Raw genomic sequence first — 19,484 nt, forward strand, 5'->3', positions numbered from 1 at the left:
CCCTCAAAGAAAAAAGACTCAGCCACCTCACCTATGAGGCCTTTTTCACCACCTCCTCAGCTTCCAGCCATTATAATTTGTCCAGCACACACTCCAATACCTCCTCTATCACCTACAACACAAGATGACAATGAAGATTTAGGGGGTGAGGATGAAGACATAGACCCACCACATCATGATACAGATACTGATGATGACACCCACAGTATTCCACCTCATGACTCTTGGGAAGACTATAATGTCCCAGATGTACCTAAGTCAGATTTATATCCCTCCAGACCATCCTCTCCAGATGACAACGTTGGGTTTGCGCAACTAATAAATGGAGCTGCACAATACCATGCGCTCAACTCCATTCAGACCCCGAGAAGAGGATTTTTTATTAGAGACATTTTCACAGCCTCAAAAAAACAACAAACACTCTCCCTATGCTTAAAGGGATGAATAAACATGCCCCTGAGGTTTTTAAAGACCCTGTCAGAGCTAGGGTACTCAATCCTAGAGTTGAGAAAAAATACAAAGCAGCTCCAAGTGATCCAGTTTACATAAAGAGTCAACTTCCTCTGGACTCATTGGTAGTGGCAAATGTCAATAATCTGGCAAATTCCCAAACCACAGGTGATGCACCTCCGCCAGACAAAGAGTCTAAACTAAGAGACACCTCAAGTAAAAGAGTTGCGTCCCAGGCGGCAAACTTCTGGTGTATCGCCAACTCACAAGCCTTACTAGCAAGGTATGACAGGGCTCACTACGATGAGCTTGAAAAGCTCATGCAGCATCTCCCAGACCAATATAAGACCAAGGCAAACGATCTTATACAAGAGGGGAAATTAATTACAAACAACTCAATTAAATGTGCCCTAGATGCAGCAGATACAGTATCTCTTACTATTAATACAAGTGTATTACTGCGCAGACATGCGTGGCTACGTATATCTGGTTTCAAACAAGAGGTACCGTCTAACAAATTCAATCAACCCTTGGATCAGGAACATTTATTTGGCCCTATTGTGGACACATCTTTAGAAAAGATAAAAATCTCCAACCATCCCACACCCAACAGTGTCTAGGTGCAACAGTAGATACTTCCAACGCCCTTGCATACCCCAATCCAGCCAGGATAGCCAGTATGCAAGCCCTCATAACAAAATTTCAACCGCAACACTCACTACCAGCTCGAGTGTTGATGCAGTTAATAGGTTTGATGGCCTCTTGTATCTTAATTGTCCCTTACGCAAGATTCCAAATGCGTCCGTTACAAGAATGTCTAGCACAACAGTGGAACCAAGCTCAAGGTCATCTTACAGATCTGGTGTTGGTGGACAGCCGCACATATCGCTCTCTGCAATGGTGGAGCACACAAAATCTTTCCAAAGGGCGGCCGTTCTTAGACCTGGTTCCACAAATAGTACCAACAGCGGACGCATCGCTCACCGGCTAGGGAGCTCATCTCTTAAACCACACCATTCAGGGTATGTGGACCCCTCAACAGAAACTCCTCCACATCAATCACCTGGAGTTTCTGGCCATATTTCTCGCCCTAAAGTCATTTCAGAAACCTCTCCTAGACAAAACTGTCGTTGTCCGGACGGACAACATGACAGCAATGTACTATATACAAAAACAGGGGGGTACACACACTCTGCAGCTTTCATGCTTAGGGCAGAGAATTTGGAGATGGGCCATTCCTCAAAATATATACCTCCTATCAGTGCGTATACCTGGGACACACAATCAAATTGCGGATCTGCTCAGTCGTCAACAACAGCAGATTTACGAATGGGAACATCATCCGCAAGTTCTTCATCCGTTATTTCAAATGTGGGCCACGCATTTAAACACAAAATGCCCAAACTTCGCCTCCAGTTATCCACACCCGTTGTCCAAAGGCAATGTTATATGGATGAACTGGTCAGGCAGATTTGCGTACTCTTTTCCGCCTCTCCCACTCATTCCGTTCCTGGTGCGCAAGCTCAAACAGCAGTCTCTCTCACAATGATCCTGGTTGCTCCAACATGGGCACGACAACCATGGTTCACGACACTGCTGGAACTCTCAGTAGTTCCACACCAAAAGCTGCACCTTTCCCCAAAGCTTCTCACACAGAACCATGGAGAGATGAGACATTCAGACCCAGCTCAACTAAACCTAGCAATCTGGCTCCTGAAGTCTTAGAGTTTGGGAACCTCAATCTCCCACCAGACTGTATGAACGTCATTAAAGAAGCTAGACATCCTACCACTAGAGCATGCTATACAGCTAAATGGAAAAGATTAGTTATTTATTGCAATAACAACACAATCAATCCACTAGATGCTTCAACTCAAAATATTATCTGTTATCTCTTGCATCTACAAAATTGTGATCTGGCATATACATCCATACGATTACATCTTGCAGCTATAGCACCTTACTTACAAAACAGACAACACGTGTCATTATTTAGGGTACCTCCCATCAAAGCATTCATGGAAGGTCTTAAGAGAAACTACTCCCAGAATTGCACCCTCTCCAGTATGGAATCTAAACATTGTCCTTACTAGGGTCATGGGTCCCCCATTGAACCTTTAGGTAAATGTGAGTTACAGTTCCTCACATGGAAAGTAGCTTTCCTTGTGGCCATCACATCTCTCAGAAGAGTAAGTGAACTTCAGGCATTAACCATACAAAACCATTTTTGCAAATACATCACAACAAAGGGGTTCCTAGGACAAATCCTAAATTCTTACCTAAAGTAGTTTCAGCTTTTCATCTTAACCAGTCTGTTGAGCTCCCAGTATTTTTCCCTCAACCTAGACTCAGTAGCTGAACAGGCTCTTCATACGCTTGATGTCAAAAGAGCTATTCTTTACTTCATTGAAAGGACAAGAGGTTTCAGGAAAACTAAACCACTTTTCATAGCTTTCTCACCGCCACACAAGGGCAATCCTATATCAAAAGCTGGAATTGCCAGGTGGATCATTAAATGCATTTCAATATGCTACCAAAAAGCAAAGCGTACATTCTCCATTCCCCCTAGAGCTCATTCCACACGCAAAACAGGGGCATCCATGGCATTCTTAGGAAACATCCCCATGGATGACATTTGCAAAACCGGAGCATGGTCTACACCGCACACATTCACAAAACACTACTGTGTAGATGTGCAGGCAAAACAACACGCTAGTGTGGGCCAGGCTGTACTAAGAACACTTTTTCAAACTACTGCAACTCTTACAGGTAGCCACCGCTAACGGGGTAACTGATGTATAGTCTATGCAAAAGTATGCGATCTACAGCTCATATGCCTCGAACGGAAAATGCTACTTACCAGTATGCATCTGTACTTGGCATGTAGAGCTGTAGATCCGCATACGCCCACCCGCCTCCCGGACACCTATATGTGTTGCAGTACTATCTCACTTAGATACATTTACACATGGACATCTTTTCTTGTTCTAACTAACTCCATCATCACCCTGTATGGCGAAAACAATCTGGAGATGGAGTCGATGCCCTTGCGCACTACTAACCAAAGGAGGAGTCACCTATCTCATGACTACAAAGACATCTACAATAACAAAGTGCACACATACGAGCCCAACACCAGATGGCGATCTATGCAAAAGTATGCGGATCTACAGCTCTACATGCTAAGAACAGATGCATACCTGTAAGTAGCATTTGCCTTTTGTTCCGTGGTTCACCCCCACCCCTTTCGCAGTCTATGCCTTTTCGGGACATCCCCTCCCCCCCCCCCCCCCCCCCCCTCCAGTTTATGCCTTTTTGCCCACCTGTACTCCCTTTTAAAATGCAAGAGGACTCACTTAAATGCGAGTTCGATTGCATTGCAAATGCTTGTTTTAAAGTAGTGCGCATTAATTTGTGCGCGATACCTGGATTCCCCCGCATTGCTTGGAGTCGTGGCGGGAGCCCACTCCGAATGTCGGTGCCTGCTTGGTACATCGGGAGCCTACCCTGCATTGCCGATGCCCTGGTGAAACTGCTGCAGAGAGCCGCGAAAACCAGAAGTCAGGCAGACTGCCTGACCAAGGACGGAGCTAGCCCCAGGAAGTCTTATTGAGGGTGCCCGAGTCAACCTTTGGGAGGGCAGGAGCCTACCCCGTCTCCACGAGTAGCAGCGTGAATATTCCAGTTATTGGGGCATTTTTTAGCCCCATTGTCACTTAAGGGAAATCGTCGTGGGTGTGACACTGTTTATTACCTGTTAACCTTTTTAACAAGACTTTTGCTATTGACAACATCAGTAGGTCGCGCAGATGTGATTTTTCTTTAAAGCGCCTGTTTCAGGACCAACTGTTTTGACAATCGGCGCTATACAATATCTACATCACACACTTGTTCCGGGTGCGAAGACTACAGAAGGGACAGAATTTAGGACAAAGGTCGGAACACGAATCACATTAATCATATCAAATTACACGGATAACTCTGGGTCGGAATAAGAAAATGCTCACTAACTTTGGTCACGTGTTCTTACTGTTGGGACCCGCCCTGTGCCTGAATTATGTGCTTACAAAGAACACAGTGAGAGCAGTGTTCTTTGTTCAGCGGTCAGAGGGACCTCCGGATGGAGGATGAAGGCAGGAGGCAGCCCCGGAATGTGCCCTTTTCTTGGATATTTTACCATTCCCTCTGCTCAGCAAGTCTAAAATTGAGGGTACAAGAACGGCCGTTCTGAAAAAACAGCATTATACCCATTGGTGACATATTCCTATCAAGAAGTCTGTATACAACTGCTAAAAGGAACCAGGTCTGCATTGGAAGCATATAACACACACTTTAATATTATTTGGCAACAAATTAAATGAATAATTTATACCAACATGGGTTAGCTCGCAAACAAGTTTATTTAAAAAAGCACCTTCAGCCAAGGGTGCTGCATGATCAAACATTGTACTATATTGTATGTAGATCGACCCTTTAATGCTCTGCTGAGCAGAGAAACTAGTAGGCAATGATGCTACAAACTGTTAAATAACACATAATTTCTTGATTAAATCCACTCATCAAACACCAATTATATTTGGTATGGTATCGTACTTCTATTTTTTAAACCAGAAGAAAGAGAAAAAGCGCCACCAGCATTCATTTACACACACACACACACCCTATTTGCAGCCTTGAACTTTGTCCAGTATCGAGGCACTCTGCAGCATGTACGGGCATGCACAGGAAACGCCCACCACCTTTCATCGGCAGCTCTAACCTGCGTCTAATTCCGAGACGAGTCCTCTTTAAAAAAAAAAAAAAGACGCCTTTTCAACTAAATGTAAGTTTATTTTGCTTTTTGTACAATCAGACAACAGGTAGATTTAACCTGCACGAATCCCAAAAAGATTCAACCTGATTAAAACATACCACTCGGCAAGTACTACAAATTAAGCAACGCAGTTTTAGCCATTTAAAAAGATACTTGGCAAAAAATGATATGCACCAATAATGCGCTCAAGTAAACTGAACCCCACGGAAGAACACAACTCGCATGCCAGTCACTTACAGTGCTGTTTACATCAATATGTCTACTGTCTTTCTTCTCTGCCCTCGTATGAACTGGAACAACTAGGTTGAGTCTTACATCCCACAATCCTTAGCGAAAATCGTCACATCCCTTCCCGCCTTTACCTTCCTTGGCAGCTGGTCAAGGAAAGGCGTAAAGAACTATACTTAATTATCAGGAAGGCATAGTCTGTGTGCTCTGTCTTGCTGCGATGTAAACGTAAACAGGCGCTTGACTAAACATGAGATATTTCATGGCCGTTCTCTCAGAAATAATGTCAGCCTGCTTTCTTAACCAGTGCAATTTTTTTCTTCCTAGTCCGTAGACAGACCTGTCAACCTGAGCCAGAATCTTACCGTGTGAGAAGGGGGCGGGGCCTAGTGACGAACAGTACCTAAGAAGCTATTTTGCCCCCACATCGCCCCTAATCTCCTTCGTGGAAAAACAAAGTTGACAAATCAAACAAAATCAAGCTTTTTGGAACGACGCTCACCAAAACCAATTGGCAGCGAGTGTGTAATGTTTACCCCAACACTGCACGCATAAACAAGAATTGCGAGCAAGACGGAGAGGCGGAGCGAGGCGCGCGCACATAAAGGAAGGCTGGGAGAGGAGGGGTGGCAGCTGCACGCATGGGGCGGACTATTCACCAACGAAAGAGACGAGAGTGAGTGTGTAATGTTTACCCCTAACACTGAACTCATGAACAAGAAGCGTGAGCAAGACTGAGTGGTGAAGCGAGGCACGTGTGCGCACGCTTGGGAGAGCAGTCTGCTCTTTTCCGAAGCACACACTCGTTCTTGTGGTGCGCCATTGCGCACTTCCGCAAGAAATAATGTCAGCTTGCTTTCTTAACCAGTGCAATTTTTTTCTTCCTAGTCCGTAGACAGACCTGTCAACCTGAGCCAGAATCTTACCGTGTGAGAAGGGGGCGGGGCCTAGTGACGAACAGTACCTAAGAAGCTATTTTGCCCCCACATCGCCCCTAATCCCCTTCGTGGAAAAACAAAGTTGACAAATCAAACAAAATCAAGCTTTTTGGAACGACGCTCACCAAAACAAATTGGCAGCGAGTGTGTAATGTTTACCCCAACACTGCACGCATAAACAAGAATTGCGAGCAAGACGGAGAGGCGGAGCGAGGTGCGCGCACTTAAAGGAAGGCTGGGAGAGGAGGGGTGGCAGCTGCACGCATGGGGCAGACTATTCACCAACGAAAGAGACGAGAGTGAGTGTGTAATGTTTACCCCTAACACTGAACTCATGAACAAGAAGTGCGAGCAAGACTGAGTGGCGAAGCGAGGCACGCGTGCGCGCACTTGGGAGAGCAGTCTGCTCTTTTCCGAAGCACACACTCGTTCTTGTGGTGCGCCCTTGCGCACTTCCGCAAGGTGGATGCCGCCACAAGCATGAGTATGTGCTTCGAAAAAGAGCAGAACGACTGCTAACAGTCCTCCTATGCAGCACATGCGCGCTGCGTAGGCGAGACCTAAAAACGGACCACCTGTTCCAGGGCCAAAACAGAGCCCGTTAGAGAACCGTTTCGGGGCCTCCTTTAAAAACCTGCCGGTGCTCAGCACTGGTGAGACCCTGCCCACTTAAAGCCCTGGGAATTAGCACAGCAGTAGTCAAATGGTCTAAAAGTGTCGTTCACTTTCATGATGCCGAGCTTTCTACTTTACAGGAGACAGACAAGTAGGAACAATTGATAGGAGAATCCGAGATACCCGGAATGACAATTTAGCACCATTGCTGCATTGACCACATTATTATTGGAGCCACACCTGGTAGGTCTGCTTAGCCCCAAAAGGAAAAGAGCCCTTTTCAGAAAAAGGAGAAAAGGCCGGTGTGTCTTACACCTCTCCTAGCTAGTCATGCTCTGTTAGATGGCGAATGTTTGGAGTCAGACAAACACGTCAAAGAATCTCTTATCTGAGGGTGATTATAAGACGGATCTTGACTTTTGTTTCTTTCTTTTTTATTCTGCTATTTCCATAACTATATAAGAGTACATCAAACATACACTTAAAATACGATTAAAAAATATAACTCATCACTGTATATAATTAAAACAAAGAACCCAACAAATCATTATTTCTTTAAAGAAAAATCAGTGGGCAAAGTGTTCATGTGCTAAAGTGCATACAGATCAAAATGGTAAAAGCTTAATAAAATCCATGTTTGGTGAGCAGCATACAACTCTATCAATCCCATTTAACATCAAAAGTCACCATAAATCATTAAACATCATTTAAGCTCATTACCACCCAATAAAAGCTCCAAATAGAAAAATGTGTTATACTTAAAATGTCATTAATTGTCAAAACAAAGCAGCGTATTAATCATTTTCCCACTGAATTACGCAAGTGTACCGCAGAAGAAATGAAGTTATGGACCATCTGACTTCTTTCTTCTGTTTTCAAAAGCTGTAAATAATACTGAGCCGGTATACATTTCCTTATGTTCAGAGTCTTTAAAAGTAGGATAATTAAATTTCTCCGTGACCGTAATATAGATGACAGAAGAATATGAAATGCACCATATTTTGTTTCGATTCTGAATCACACGGACAAGGTTGAAGCTTAGAGTCACAGTATGCCTTGCCTTACGAGGATAAGAGACCAGGAAATGAGCTATGCTGAACCTGAGTCTGACCAAATAAAATCTTGCTGAGTGGCCTAGGGGGAACAGTAAATAAGGTTCTATATTTTCAGTGCAAACCAGTGGCAAGTACTCCTGGACTTTCTTCTTCCCCCAGTTCTATACGCTTATTTTCGAATTTTAACATAGATAAATCCTTTTTCAGCTGGTATTTTGAAATATTTGCCATTTTTTTCTAGAGTACTAACACATTCCCCACTTCCTACTTGGACAGTTCCTTAATATGGCAAAGCCAAGGAATCTCCTGCGTGCGTTCAAGGCTGAGACAATCTGATATTTTTGCGCGGTTCAGCGCAGGTTCTTGTTTAACCCACACTGAGTGCCACAACATTATCAGGGCAATTTTTACACTCTGCATTAATGGAATTAAACCTACCTCCGTGTGGCATAAAATACTTGGGAGGCTGCTAGGAACCGCCAGGAAACGTCTAAGAAAGTGATTTGCTGCTGTCTGTAGGGACATTGACTAGCCAGAGCCCCATACACCCGCCCAATACTGGAAAACAGCACAGCAGCGGGCCTTATTAATAGTAATTAAGGAGTCTATCTGCTTATGGCCCAACTTCCTTGCAAACCTGAATAATGGGCGAGGAGTCCGCCCAGCAACCATAACATAGGACTAGGCCATGTTAGTCTTAAGACCAAGATCACACATCAAATTGTTAAAACTGCTTAAAAGTAATTGAAGACCCACCCCAGCCCTGGACATCAAAACGCAATCATCAGCATAAAGTAATCGTGTCAAGTTTCTAGAGTCCACCCCCTGGACATCAACCTGACCTAGACCAAGGTGAGTCTCCAGATCATTAATATATAGGCAGAATAAAAACAGGTCTAGCACACACCCTTGGCGTACTCCACAATTCATTTTTATGGGAGGGGAAAGTTCCCCATCTACTCCATATCTAACCCCGCCAGTTAAGTCTTGGTGCATTTGCGCTAAAAAGTGAACCAGTGGGAGGTCTAAACCCATAGCCAGCAGTCTCCACGCACCGTTGGCACTCTTCGTTTTTTTAATATTCTAAAGCACCTATTGCTGCCCGGATACGTAGATGTATAGGTCATGAATGTCTACGCCCTCCCCCAACGTGTGTTGTATCCTGTGCTAAAGAAACCTTTAGCAGTGTTTACAGCTTCAGAACTCTTATTTTGCTTTGCTGATTCGAGCACGGCTGTGGATAGGCGCTTAGATGGAGAATATCACGTCATTTCATTCCACAATACATGTTGCTGATACTTTTAATATATATGCAACATATATCAGCTTTGGACTATACCATTTCTCGCTAAAAGGCAAATTTTCTCTCCATGTGTTCCCATACCTGGCGTGTTACGCAGTTTGCTGCTCACTTTCCCTCCATATTATAGAACAGTAGATGTTTCAGCACCCGGGCTAATATGCTGCATTCCTAAATACATATAAGGTCTCAAAGGCGAGACCGATGCATTGCAAATGCTTGTTTTTAAATGGTGTAAATCCATTCACTAGTTTTTGAGTTATTTAAAGATGTACAGATATTTATATTCGAGAATTCTGAGACCGGATTGGCTGAGCCCTCCCAAGCACGAGTTTGGCTCTGATTGGCTGCCAACACTCCAAACCAGGAAGTGTTGGCAGCCATCTTGTGCCTCGGACCGAGTGAGAGGGTAAAAAGGTATAGTTAGAAGCTAGTTACCATAGGAAAAGCGTTTTTTGAATTGCCAATAACGTTGGCGCCGTTTGACGAATCTTCACGAAAGTTTCAAAACTAATTGTTCACTCAGGTCCGCTCCTGTCTTGAAAGTTCCGGGGTGATTCGTCAAGGGGGGCCGAGAAAAAAGGGGGGTCCCAAAACCTGTATTCTCCATGTTAATTTCCATAGGAAATTTTAGACACGGCTACAGCCTGAACTGCTGAACGGAATTGCACCAAATTTGCACCAAATTTGGCACAGAGACAGCTCTTGGTCCAGAAAGCACGCTTTTTTTTAAATGGTGTAAATCTGTTCAGTAGTTTTTGAGCTATTTAAAGATTTACAGATATATATATTTGAAAATTCTGAGCTATGATTGGCTGAGCCCTCCCGAGCACGAGGTTGGCTCTGATTGGGTGCCAACACTTCAAACCAGGAAGTGTTGGCAGCCATCTTGTGCCTCGGAACCGAGTGAAAGGGAAAAAAGGTAAGAGAAACGATAAGAAACAAAAGAAGGAGGCATGGGTAGGAACACCCTGACTCCCCAGGCCCAAGAAAAGCATTTAAAAAAATAATAATAATAATTTGGCCGGGTCGCGCTGTGTGCGAACCCTGTCGAAAATGAAGAAAAAAAATAACAAAACGCGGGGGTCCGCGTTTCGTTATTTTTTTTTCTGCATTTGCAGAGTGGTGTGAAAAGGGACGTGGCCTCGAGCCACCTCTCTGCAATCCAGCTCTGTGTCGCTTACTTGGAGGTACCTGGTGGGCTAGTTGATCCACAGGGACCCTCAGTATTTGAGGGGGAATTAATTCCCCAACTTACAACGCGCCAGGGGGCGCGTTTGCAGACTGGTGGAGAAAGGGGGCGTGGCCTGGTATGAGAAGTTAGAAATCCTTCTGTGTGGGACTTACTGGAGGTAATAGGAGGGGTAGTTGGCCCCCAAGGTTGACGTTGGGGGCTAACTACCCCTCCTGCTACCTCCAGTAAATCCCACACAGTGCAAACGCGACTGCTATGTTATAATTAGAAATTAGCATTTAAAAAACCTTTGAAATTCACAGAAAAAAACATAGGTTTCAGGGACGTTATAGTTTGAAATTAGCATTTTAAAAAAACCTTAGAAATTCACTGAAAAAACCATAGGTTTCAGAGATGTTATAGTTAGTTGGACATTTCAGTCGTATAAAACCAGAGAAATTTCGATGTTCTAGTTAGTAGAGCTAACTAATACTCGCACCCCCGCAATGCACTGCTTATTACGTCACATATTACATCATTCATGACATGCTCATAGACATATTGATATATATATATATATAATATTTCTCAGTTAAAACTGTATTATGTTTCTGGCTCAATGCATAAAACCATTGAAATCTGCCGGTTACGAACCTCTGTGCACACATAACCCACACCTCCTCTAGTGTTGCAAATGACAGCACACATTACTGTACTGATGGCTTGATGGCTGTCTAAGTATAGTAGTGGAACTCCTCTGGGGCTTGCAATTTACCTATGTTGTACAGTTGCTTCTTAGGTATTATAGAGTATTTCCTTGAGCTTTAGCTTGTCTCCATTTAGTGCTCTTAGGGTAGCTTATATTGTACTGCCTGCTGGCATCACAGTGTTGTCAAGTGAAAGCATATCCAGAAAAATGTCATTAGGAAATGATGTATTAACTCAAACATTCTCTCCCACAGAACCTTTTGGATGTGCTGGTCAAAAAAAGCAGCAACCTTGCCGTTGATGAGCTTGAAAGGTGGTACTCAGTACTTAGCCAGTGTATCTACCAGCATCGTGAAGAATATGACAAAACACAACTCATTGAGGTACAAACTGTGAACAATTACCTGTATAGAATTTTGCTACTTTTCCTGTTATTTTCCTTGTTCTGTCTTTGTTATTACATATTACTAAGGAGTTGTTTTAAAGCTCCGTTTAGTTTATTTGTATAAGACATGATTTGCAACCTACATCCCCAGTTCAATGTGTCAAGACACGTGATAAAATCCATACAGGAAGCACAGAGCCCAAAACAAATCACAAAGCTAACACAAAAAATGTAAGAGAGGGTAAAACCATTTGCATTTTGAATCGAGAGGAGAAGAGAGTAAAATGCATTTCACTTTAATTTGGGAAACGTCATTTGATGCTATTTACTTATTGAGAGTAGAATAAAGGATGAACATCCTTGTGTAGTTTATATATTTTATCACCACAAGGACATGGATATCGAAACAACTTTACCTGCATTTATGCTTAGCAGTACACTAGTGTGTGTATTCATGTGTTTTGGGCAAACACCTCATTAAACCACTCCAGGATAAGAACAAGACTGCAACAAAGGTAAATACAAAAACATTCTGGAAGCATAAAAATGAAATTGACATGAAGCATAAAATGGCTAAAGTGTAGTATACTAACCATTAACAAGAATTTCTTTAAGACCCTTTAAAAAAACATAGCTTATGTGACAATGGATAACTCGACAGGGCATTCTAAGCCTAAGCGCTGTGGAGAAAAGAAAATTCTTCTCCCACCATTCTGCAGTGGTAACATTTTAATTTCTTAGTTTTACTATGTTTACCTGACCCACTTGGCGTCTGTTAGATGGATTCGGTCAAATTGTTTTTGAAAAATCATCTTTTGCACAAAACATGTCATATGATTTCTTCTAACTAGGACTTTGTACAATAGATTACATTTGTAAATGTAATTTTGGGTTTAATTCATCATAGAAGTAACTACAAATAGTCAAATGACATATTTCTTCTCACCTTAAGTGTCATTTTTAGGTCGAGCCTAGGCAGTGTTTGCGCTGTCACTTAGCGACCTGTAGTAATTGCTTTGTGGAGTTCTAACTCCACCCATTGCTTGCTTTTGTTTTTCATTTGTCTGTCAGTGGTCTTCTAAAATTCTTGCTGGCTGGTGGTCAGTCCTGCTTCTTTGTCCCTCCTTTTTCTCTTCCGTTCCTCCTATGCAGCAGGGACTAAGTACTGTCTTATCATTCTACAGTTCTTTATCTGTTCTTAGGAGCACTACTTTTTTTCTTGGTTTCCTGCTCTGTTTCTGTTTGCCTGTCTTTAGTTTCGGCACAGTAGATGATTGAATTTAAATATAGTTTTCCTCCCTTCCACCTCCTCTGAATTCTACAGTTGTATTAGGGGTACGTCATGCGCCATGCTTCCCGCTTTGTTGGTTATATTTTTTAGGCTTTTAGCTATTTTCGATTTTGACCGTTATTTAGGCTTTATTTAGTAGGATGTCTGTTCGGTTTTGGGCTTTATTTTTAGTTAGCCTGTCTCTGCTCCCGCTAAATGTTTTGTTTACTTCTTATAAACTTTCCTAGATGCTTTATTTTTCAGCTTGCCCATGGCTCATCTCCCCGATCTCCCGTGCAGTGCCCAACACCATTTCACCCCTCCCACTTGCCTACCCCTCCCTCGGTGATACGTTCTGGGCCCTTGGCCCACATGCTATAAGAAGGATGACATGGACACTGGAATATGGTACTAACAACTAGCCACGAGCATGTGCACTCGGGCTCTTTTATTTGCGGGGTCACCTGACTGGTGACGCCCGTGTTGGATGGGTGAGGGGGTGGGTGTGTGGGCCACCCCTCGGGGGAGTGGCTAGCAGAAACACTAGCCTGTGTCCAGCAGGACACAACATTCCTCCCAGATTTTATTAAAACGAAAACAGCAAACAAGAGGGAAGGAATGGGAAGACAACTAAAAATAACTGGAGTCTCACAGTTCAGAGATGTAGCTCGCAGGACAGCGGTGAACAGGTGCAGCTGGGAGCACCCGGACATCTTGGCACATGTTCCTACTTTAACCAGGCACGAACACGGTGCTGATGAAGTCCGGACCTTTCAGCTTGGTGCCAGTTGAGTGATAGTCCACCTATGTGATGTTCGTCGGTCCAGCGTACTCTTGCTGTGAGGCAATTAGTGTCTTATTGTTCAAAATAGGTGCATCAGGAGCGTAGGGGGAGTCCATTGTTAAGTACTGGACGATTATGTTGCTTGATCCTTTGACGAGAGTCTTGGCATTCTGTGACCTGTTGAAGTCTCGGTTGTATGGCATGGCTGTTTCCTGGAATCCATTGGTGGGGCAAAGAAAAGTCCATCTGTCACGCTCGGGGAGGCCCATTGGATGAGTTGCCATCGGACTTCATATGGGCTCTGACTCTGGAGCCGCCGCCTAGTCACTCATGAAAACTGCAGGGGTGGATGTGTCCTGGGCAGAACATGCTCTCGCTACCAGGATCAGGACATGCGCCAGTTAAACAGATGGTCACTGTATCTTCAGATCGTCCCTCTGTATGGCAATGGTGCAGGACTCGTCATGGTACTTGATGCTCCAGGGATGGGAGTGATGCATATGATGAATGATGGAGTGGCTGCCATGAGCCGACTGTCCAACAGGTGGTGATGACTGGCAGTGATTAGGGGTGACTGGCGAACCTTTGCAGTCATGATACTCGTCTTACACATGGTGCAACTCTTCTTATTTGGCATGTGTGTAAACAAACGGGGATGCCCTTTCCTTTAAGCAGCCGCGACAGGTGGCTGGACGGTCACTGAAAAATGACGCATCTTAGAAGGTGCGTTCAGGTGAAAGTGCGAATACTCGTTCTGGTCCCCTTTTGTTGACTTTTACTGCGCACCTGTTGTCATCTGCTTTCCTGGAATAGCACTGTCACTTTCCTATATATCTCCACTCCTTATCTTCTCTGAAATGTGGCGACAGGCCACGTAATGCAGGTAACTTCTTGCTGCAGTAACCACGCAATGCAAGTCACTTCAACAGCTGCTCTGAAATGTGGCGGAAGGCCACTCAACGCATGTTCCGTCAGTACATGCTCTGAAAATGTGGCGAAAGGGCCACGCAATCTCACAGGGACCTCCTGCTCACTCCGTCGTTTTCTTTGGACCTTGCATCTTCTCCCGTCGCGGACCACTCACCGATTCAGTCCAGTCCTGTCAAATAGGACTGAGCGTCGAGGAGAAGAAGGGTATGGAAGGCACTACAGAACGGATGTCAGCCATTTTAGGGACGGCAGTGGAGGTATGTGTGCTTTAATGGATCCGTTCTGTAGTGCCTTCCATACCCTTCTTTTCCTCGACAGAGTATTCCGGCTGTAAATTGGGATCGCTGTGGGAGGTAAGTATCTCCCTTCTCATGCATCAGTTGTGGCAGTGCGCCACTCGGAGTGCAGGAATCTCCTCATGCCTGTAAAGGACTGATGCACACCACAGTCTTAAGGCAGTATTGGAGGCACTTTCTGAATGGTTTCTGGCCCACTGCTGGGCGACGTTGATGCAGGTAAGGTTGACTACCATCTCTCTCCTTCCTGCGTTCGGGCCACACAGGGCCCCTCTCTCTTCTGGGAGTTCCTTGGTGCTTCGCTGATGGCGGGTAATCCCCCTTCCGCCTACTGTTCGCTCAAGGGCATTGCTCTTGCAACTTGATATTGCGCCGTCGGATCCTGCCTTGGTTTCTGCATGCTTGGCAGGGTTGGTAACTCCTTGTAAAATCCTTCTAGACAGTATTGGGGCAGCTAGCTGGCACGCATTCCTCCATGTAGCCATTCACTGTCCATGCGCACCCGTGAGTAGACGCTCAGTCTGTCGCGTGCATTAAACGTAGTGGCTGCTCCTCTCTTGGGCTTCCTTCTTATGCCGTCTTGCATGGTCCATGAAGGTGCTGGTTCTCATGCACGTCTTCCTTACTTGTGCTGAAAGAAAAACATCCGTGGTGCAGCTGGGCATAGTGTTGTGATGTTGGGTTTGTGATAAAAACAGGCAATGAGGTGTTAACATGAACAACGTTGAAAAGATAAAGATGTCCACTTTAGGTACAAGAGGGCGGAACTGTGCTTATTTTTTTTTTTTAGGCTGTTGCGAAAGGAGACATTTTCATTCAGTAGTTGGACTGGGACACATTTACATCGTCTGTAGTAATATATTGAAAGTCTTGCAAGGATGTAAAAGCGCCTGGACTTGTGTTGGACATCCTTGGTGTAAAGTTAGTCAGGCTTTCTTCTAGGTGTTGCTCTGGCAAGGCTACCCCGAATACCTGAGTTAACTTATGAGGCAGTTTCGCGCATTGCAGATGCAGTCGAGGCCCAGAAGGAGGCTGTGTAGTAGTGCAGATTCTCCGCTTTGATTCAGCGCTGGGACAGTGCAGTTTTCCCACATGTTTGCTTGGTTGCAGGCGGCTTGCACTTCGTCTTAGTGTGAGTTTGTAAAGGACCGTTTCTTTTGGGACATGAGTGCTTGTCAGTGGCGGCTCCTCCATAGGAGCGTTTGGGCGCCGCCCCACTGCTTTCTCGCAGTGCGAGAAGGCAGAAACATAAATGGTAATTACTACCATTTATATTTCTGCCTTCTCGCACTGCGAGAAAGCAGAAGTGCCTGATCGGGGGTGGGCGGTCCTGCTTGAGGGCAGGGGGGGAGTGGCTTGCCCACTGTTGTGCATAGGGACTGTTTGGTCGCCCCTGGGGCCGATCAAACAGTCCGTATGCACACAACAGTGGGCAAGCCACTCCCCCCATGCCCTCGAGCAGGACCGCCCACTCTCCTTAGCCTACATAGAGAAAATTGTCCCGGCTGGGGCGCTCTCCACTGCGCCTCAGCGTTGTGATTGGCAGAGCGGAGGGAGGGAGGCTGCCTTTCATGGATGACGACGAGAGCTTCAGGACGGCGGGAGCGGCAGTTGGGACGCATCCAGAAGCTGCGGTGTTGCAAGACGGAGCAGGAGTTGGGACGCATCCAGAAGATGTTGCAGGACGAGGACGGTAAGTTTTATAATATTCTTTAATTAAACTCCTCCCGCCTCCACCCCCCCGTGACGACCCCCACCATGCCGGCCGTTACTGTGAAGTTATGAATGTACAAAACTATTTTAGGCCCTCCTTAGGCCTAAAATAGTTATGTACATTCATTACTATTTTAGATCCTCCGGTGCCGTATTAATGCCAGTCAGGGTCGGCTTTAGGGCGCCGTGTTTGAAAGTTTATTATGCCTTTGAAGCACCTGCTGCAGCGTTTCTTTCCCCCGCAATTACCAGGCCTCACATAAATGTCAAGATATCTCGTGTGATTAATTATCTTCCTGGAGAGAGATCAGCATTTTGTATAGTTGTGGTTTTGACTTAGGTGAAGTTAGTGCTGAGGGTTAATATGCCTGCTGCAAAGAACGTGTACCATGTAGATTACAGATGTAAACAGATCAGCAGGTTAATTTAATGTATAATTTAAAGTCCTAATATAGAATAGTGAGCTATTAACTTTCATCCTAGAACTGCATACACTCTGCAAAGTACAGAACATTGATCAATGTTGCAAAAAGGGTTAATTTGGCTAGAAATCGATTCTTATTATTAAAGAAAACTCCCAACTATGCTGTTTCTTTTTCGACTCTGAGTTTGTGCTTCTCCACACTAAGCACTCTTAAACTATACTGCCTACCAGTATGGATGACATGTGACTCCTACACTTTTAGTCCTTTGGTTTACGTAACATTTCCTACACACTGATTTACACACGCATGATTGAATGTCTGTGTGTAATGTGCGTGTGATGCAAAGTGCTCAGACACCCGACACTGGTATGAGTGGCGCTATATAACTAATTCAATGCATCTGAGAGAGTGTGGTTATGGAGACTTGGTCACTGTTAAAGGGTGCTAGTGAGAGAATCCGTGGTGGAGGTGGTCATTGAGGGGACGCCATCACACATTGTCGCACAGGGTGCCACCAGCGCTAAAGCCGGCCCTGATGCCGGTGTGACGGCCCCGCACCTTATATTCTTTAATTAAACCTGTTACGGTGCTCTGTTCTCGGCTTTATTCCCTTTCCCTAATTATTGAAAAGTTTAAAAGTTCAGAAACTTAATATGGCATTCCATTTTCCACTGTCTTACTTCATGCAATATTCATACAATAAATATCATTACTTTCCAAGGAGTTTGTAATAAAGGGAACTAAAGATATTCAGCTGGGCTCCGTTTTTATGTTGAAATAGGCAGTCTCTCTTGGAAGAGCTCTAAGACAATCATGCCTTTGCAAACAGCTATAAAAGTAGAACAAAGTCCCCCTTTTCCAGTATTAATCCATCAGGAAGCTTTCAGGGATATTTCTTGTCTAAAATATTCATAGACAGCACAATGTCCTGAATGCCCAGTGACTACTAACATTGACTTTCGCCACAGCCTGTAATCCCTGAGGTGCGGGACTCAGAAGGACCCAGAGGCCTACCCTGGTGAGGAGGGAGAGACTGGGCTGTGAGGTGATTTGGTTTTTCGCCTTAGAGGTTTTCGCCACCCAATCTTTGGCCCTAATGAAGACCTGAGGTGACATATAGTTCATCCTTCTTTGGCAATAAGGTCAGGCGGCTAACGGCAATGTTCCCTATTCTTTTAAAATAATGCAGTCAGGCTAAATGGATGGCACAGGTGCAAGCAGGAATGCAGCACGATATGGGACAGTTTTAAATGTGTTTAATTATTTCAAGTCTACATATCCTACCTACTTTTATAAATATTCTTGCTTTCTGAAATGTGGTTTAACCATCATTCCTTGGCGTGAGGGTCCTGCAGTTCCCCTTTAGTCAATCAGGCTCGCTACGACAAAAAACACATGTAGACACTTTTTTTACGCCTCACCACTTTCAAATGTCACCAGCCACCACTGGTGCTTGTGCAGTTCTGGATCTAGACACCTATCCACGTTGCAGGCCTTTTGAACAGGTGCAGTACCCAGTTGTGCCACTAGGTGGCACTGCAGCTCCGTTAATAGGCCCAGCAGCTTTGCCGACGCTGCGGGCCTCCTCGCAGCGGGAATTCAGGCTCGGGAACAGCTCGGCCTCCACACAGCTTATCCACCTTCCGAGCCGTGTGCTGTGCTCAGGGCCTCATGCATTTCTCCAGAAGGTGTTGGCCTCCTCACGACCATGACGGTGAGTTCATTGATGGTCTCTTTCAGGACGCGGTTGGCTGGGCTAGGTTCCCTTTTTGCCTGTCGATGGGGGTTTGCATGCTGCTGGACGGGTATTTCTATGACATCCTGTGACATTTCAGCGCGGCGCGGTGAGTACTCGCGCAGCAGAACTTCACTGGCTTCTCTCCATTGCATGGGGGGCAAAGCACTGATTTATTAATTCCGCTTCCTTCTATGCGGCTTGAACCCACCTCACGCTTCTCTTTCCTCTTTGCAGGCCATGCGCGAGATCACACTCTGCCTTTCCGCTCTGTTGCAAGTGGGGCTGATATACTGCTGGTGACTCGCCTATGCATAGCGGGTCTCTCCCGGGCTGGCAAGCAAAACCGCCCTTGTTACCACCACGACACCTGCCTCACCAAACCACCCACTGTTCTGCTTTTATTACTTGAAAAGCGGGGTCTTTGCAACCCAACGGACCGCCCGCTTACTTCGGGTTCACGGCCGCACACGCGACACTCCACCCCACCATGTTAGCTCATTCCGATGGGGGTCTCGCCTCATTTCATGCTGGCCGCTCCGATCTGCCACGGGCCGCATGTTGTCTCCTCCTTGCTCTACCCACCGCCGCAGTCTCACTCAGTTCTCATGCTGGGCGGGCAAAGAGGAGCTGGGGCTGCTGCACGAGGCTCCGGACCTTACTTT

The 19,484-nt window shown here is 45.2% G+C and overlaps 1 protein-coding gene across 3 annotated transcripts in view; it reads left to right on the forward strand.

Moving 5' to 3' along the window:
• The window catches only part of ATAD2B (ATPase family AAA domain containing 2B), a 790,780-nt gene that overhangs the window by 716,247 nt on the left and 55,049 nt on the right, over positions 1–19,484 (forward strand). For all 3 annotated transcript variants that reach the window (XM_085610606.1, XM_085610608.1, XM_085610607.1), the window contains one exon: positions 11,536–11,664. In XM_085610606.1, the coding sequence (XP_085466732.1) occupies positions 11,536–11,664 (129 nt within the window). The remainder of the gene's footprint in view (positions 1–11,535; positions 11,665–19,484) is intronic.

This window comes from Triturus cristatus, chromosome 6 (assembly GCF_964204655.1).
Source record: "Triturus cristatus chromosome 6, aTriCri1.1, whole genome shotgun sequence".
Taxonomy (NCBI): Eukaryota; Metazoa; Chordata; class Amphibia; order Caudata; family Salamandridae; genus Triturus; species Triturus cristatus.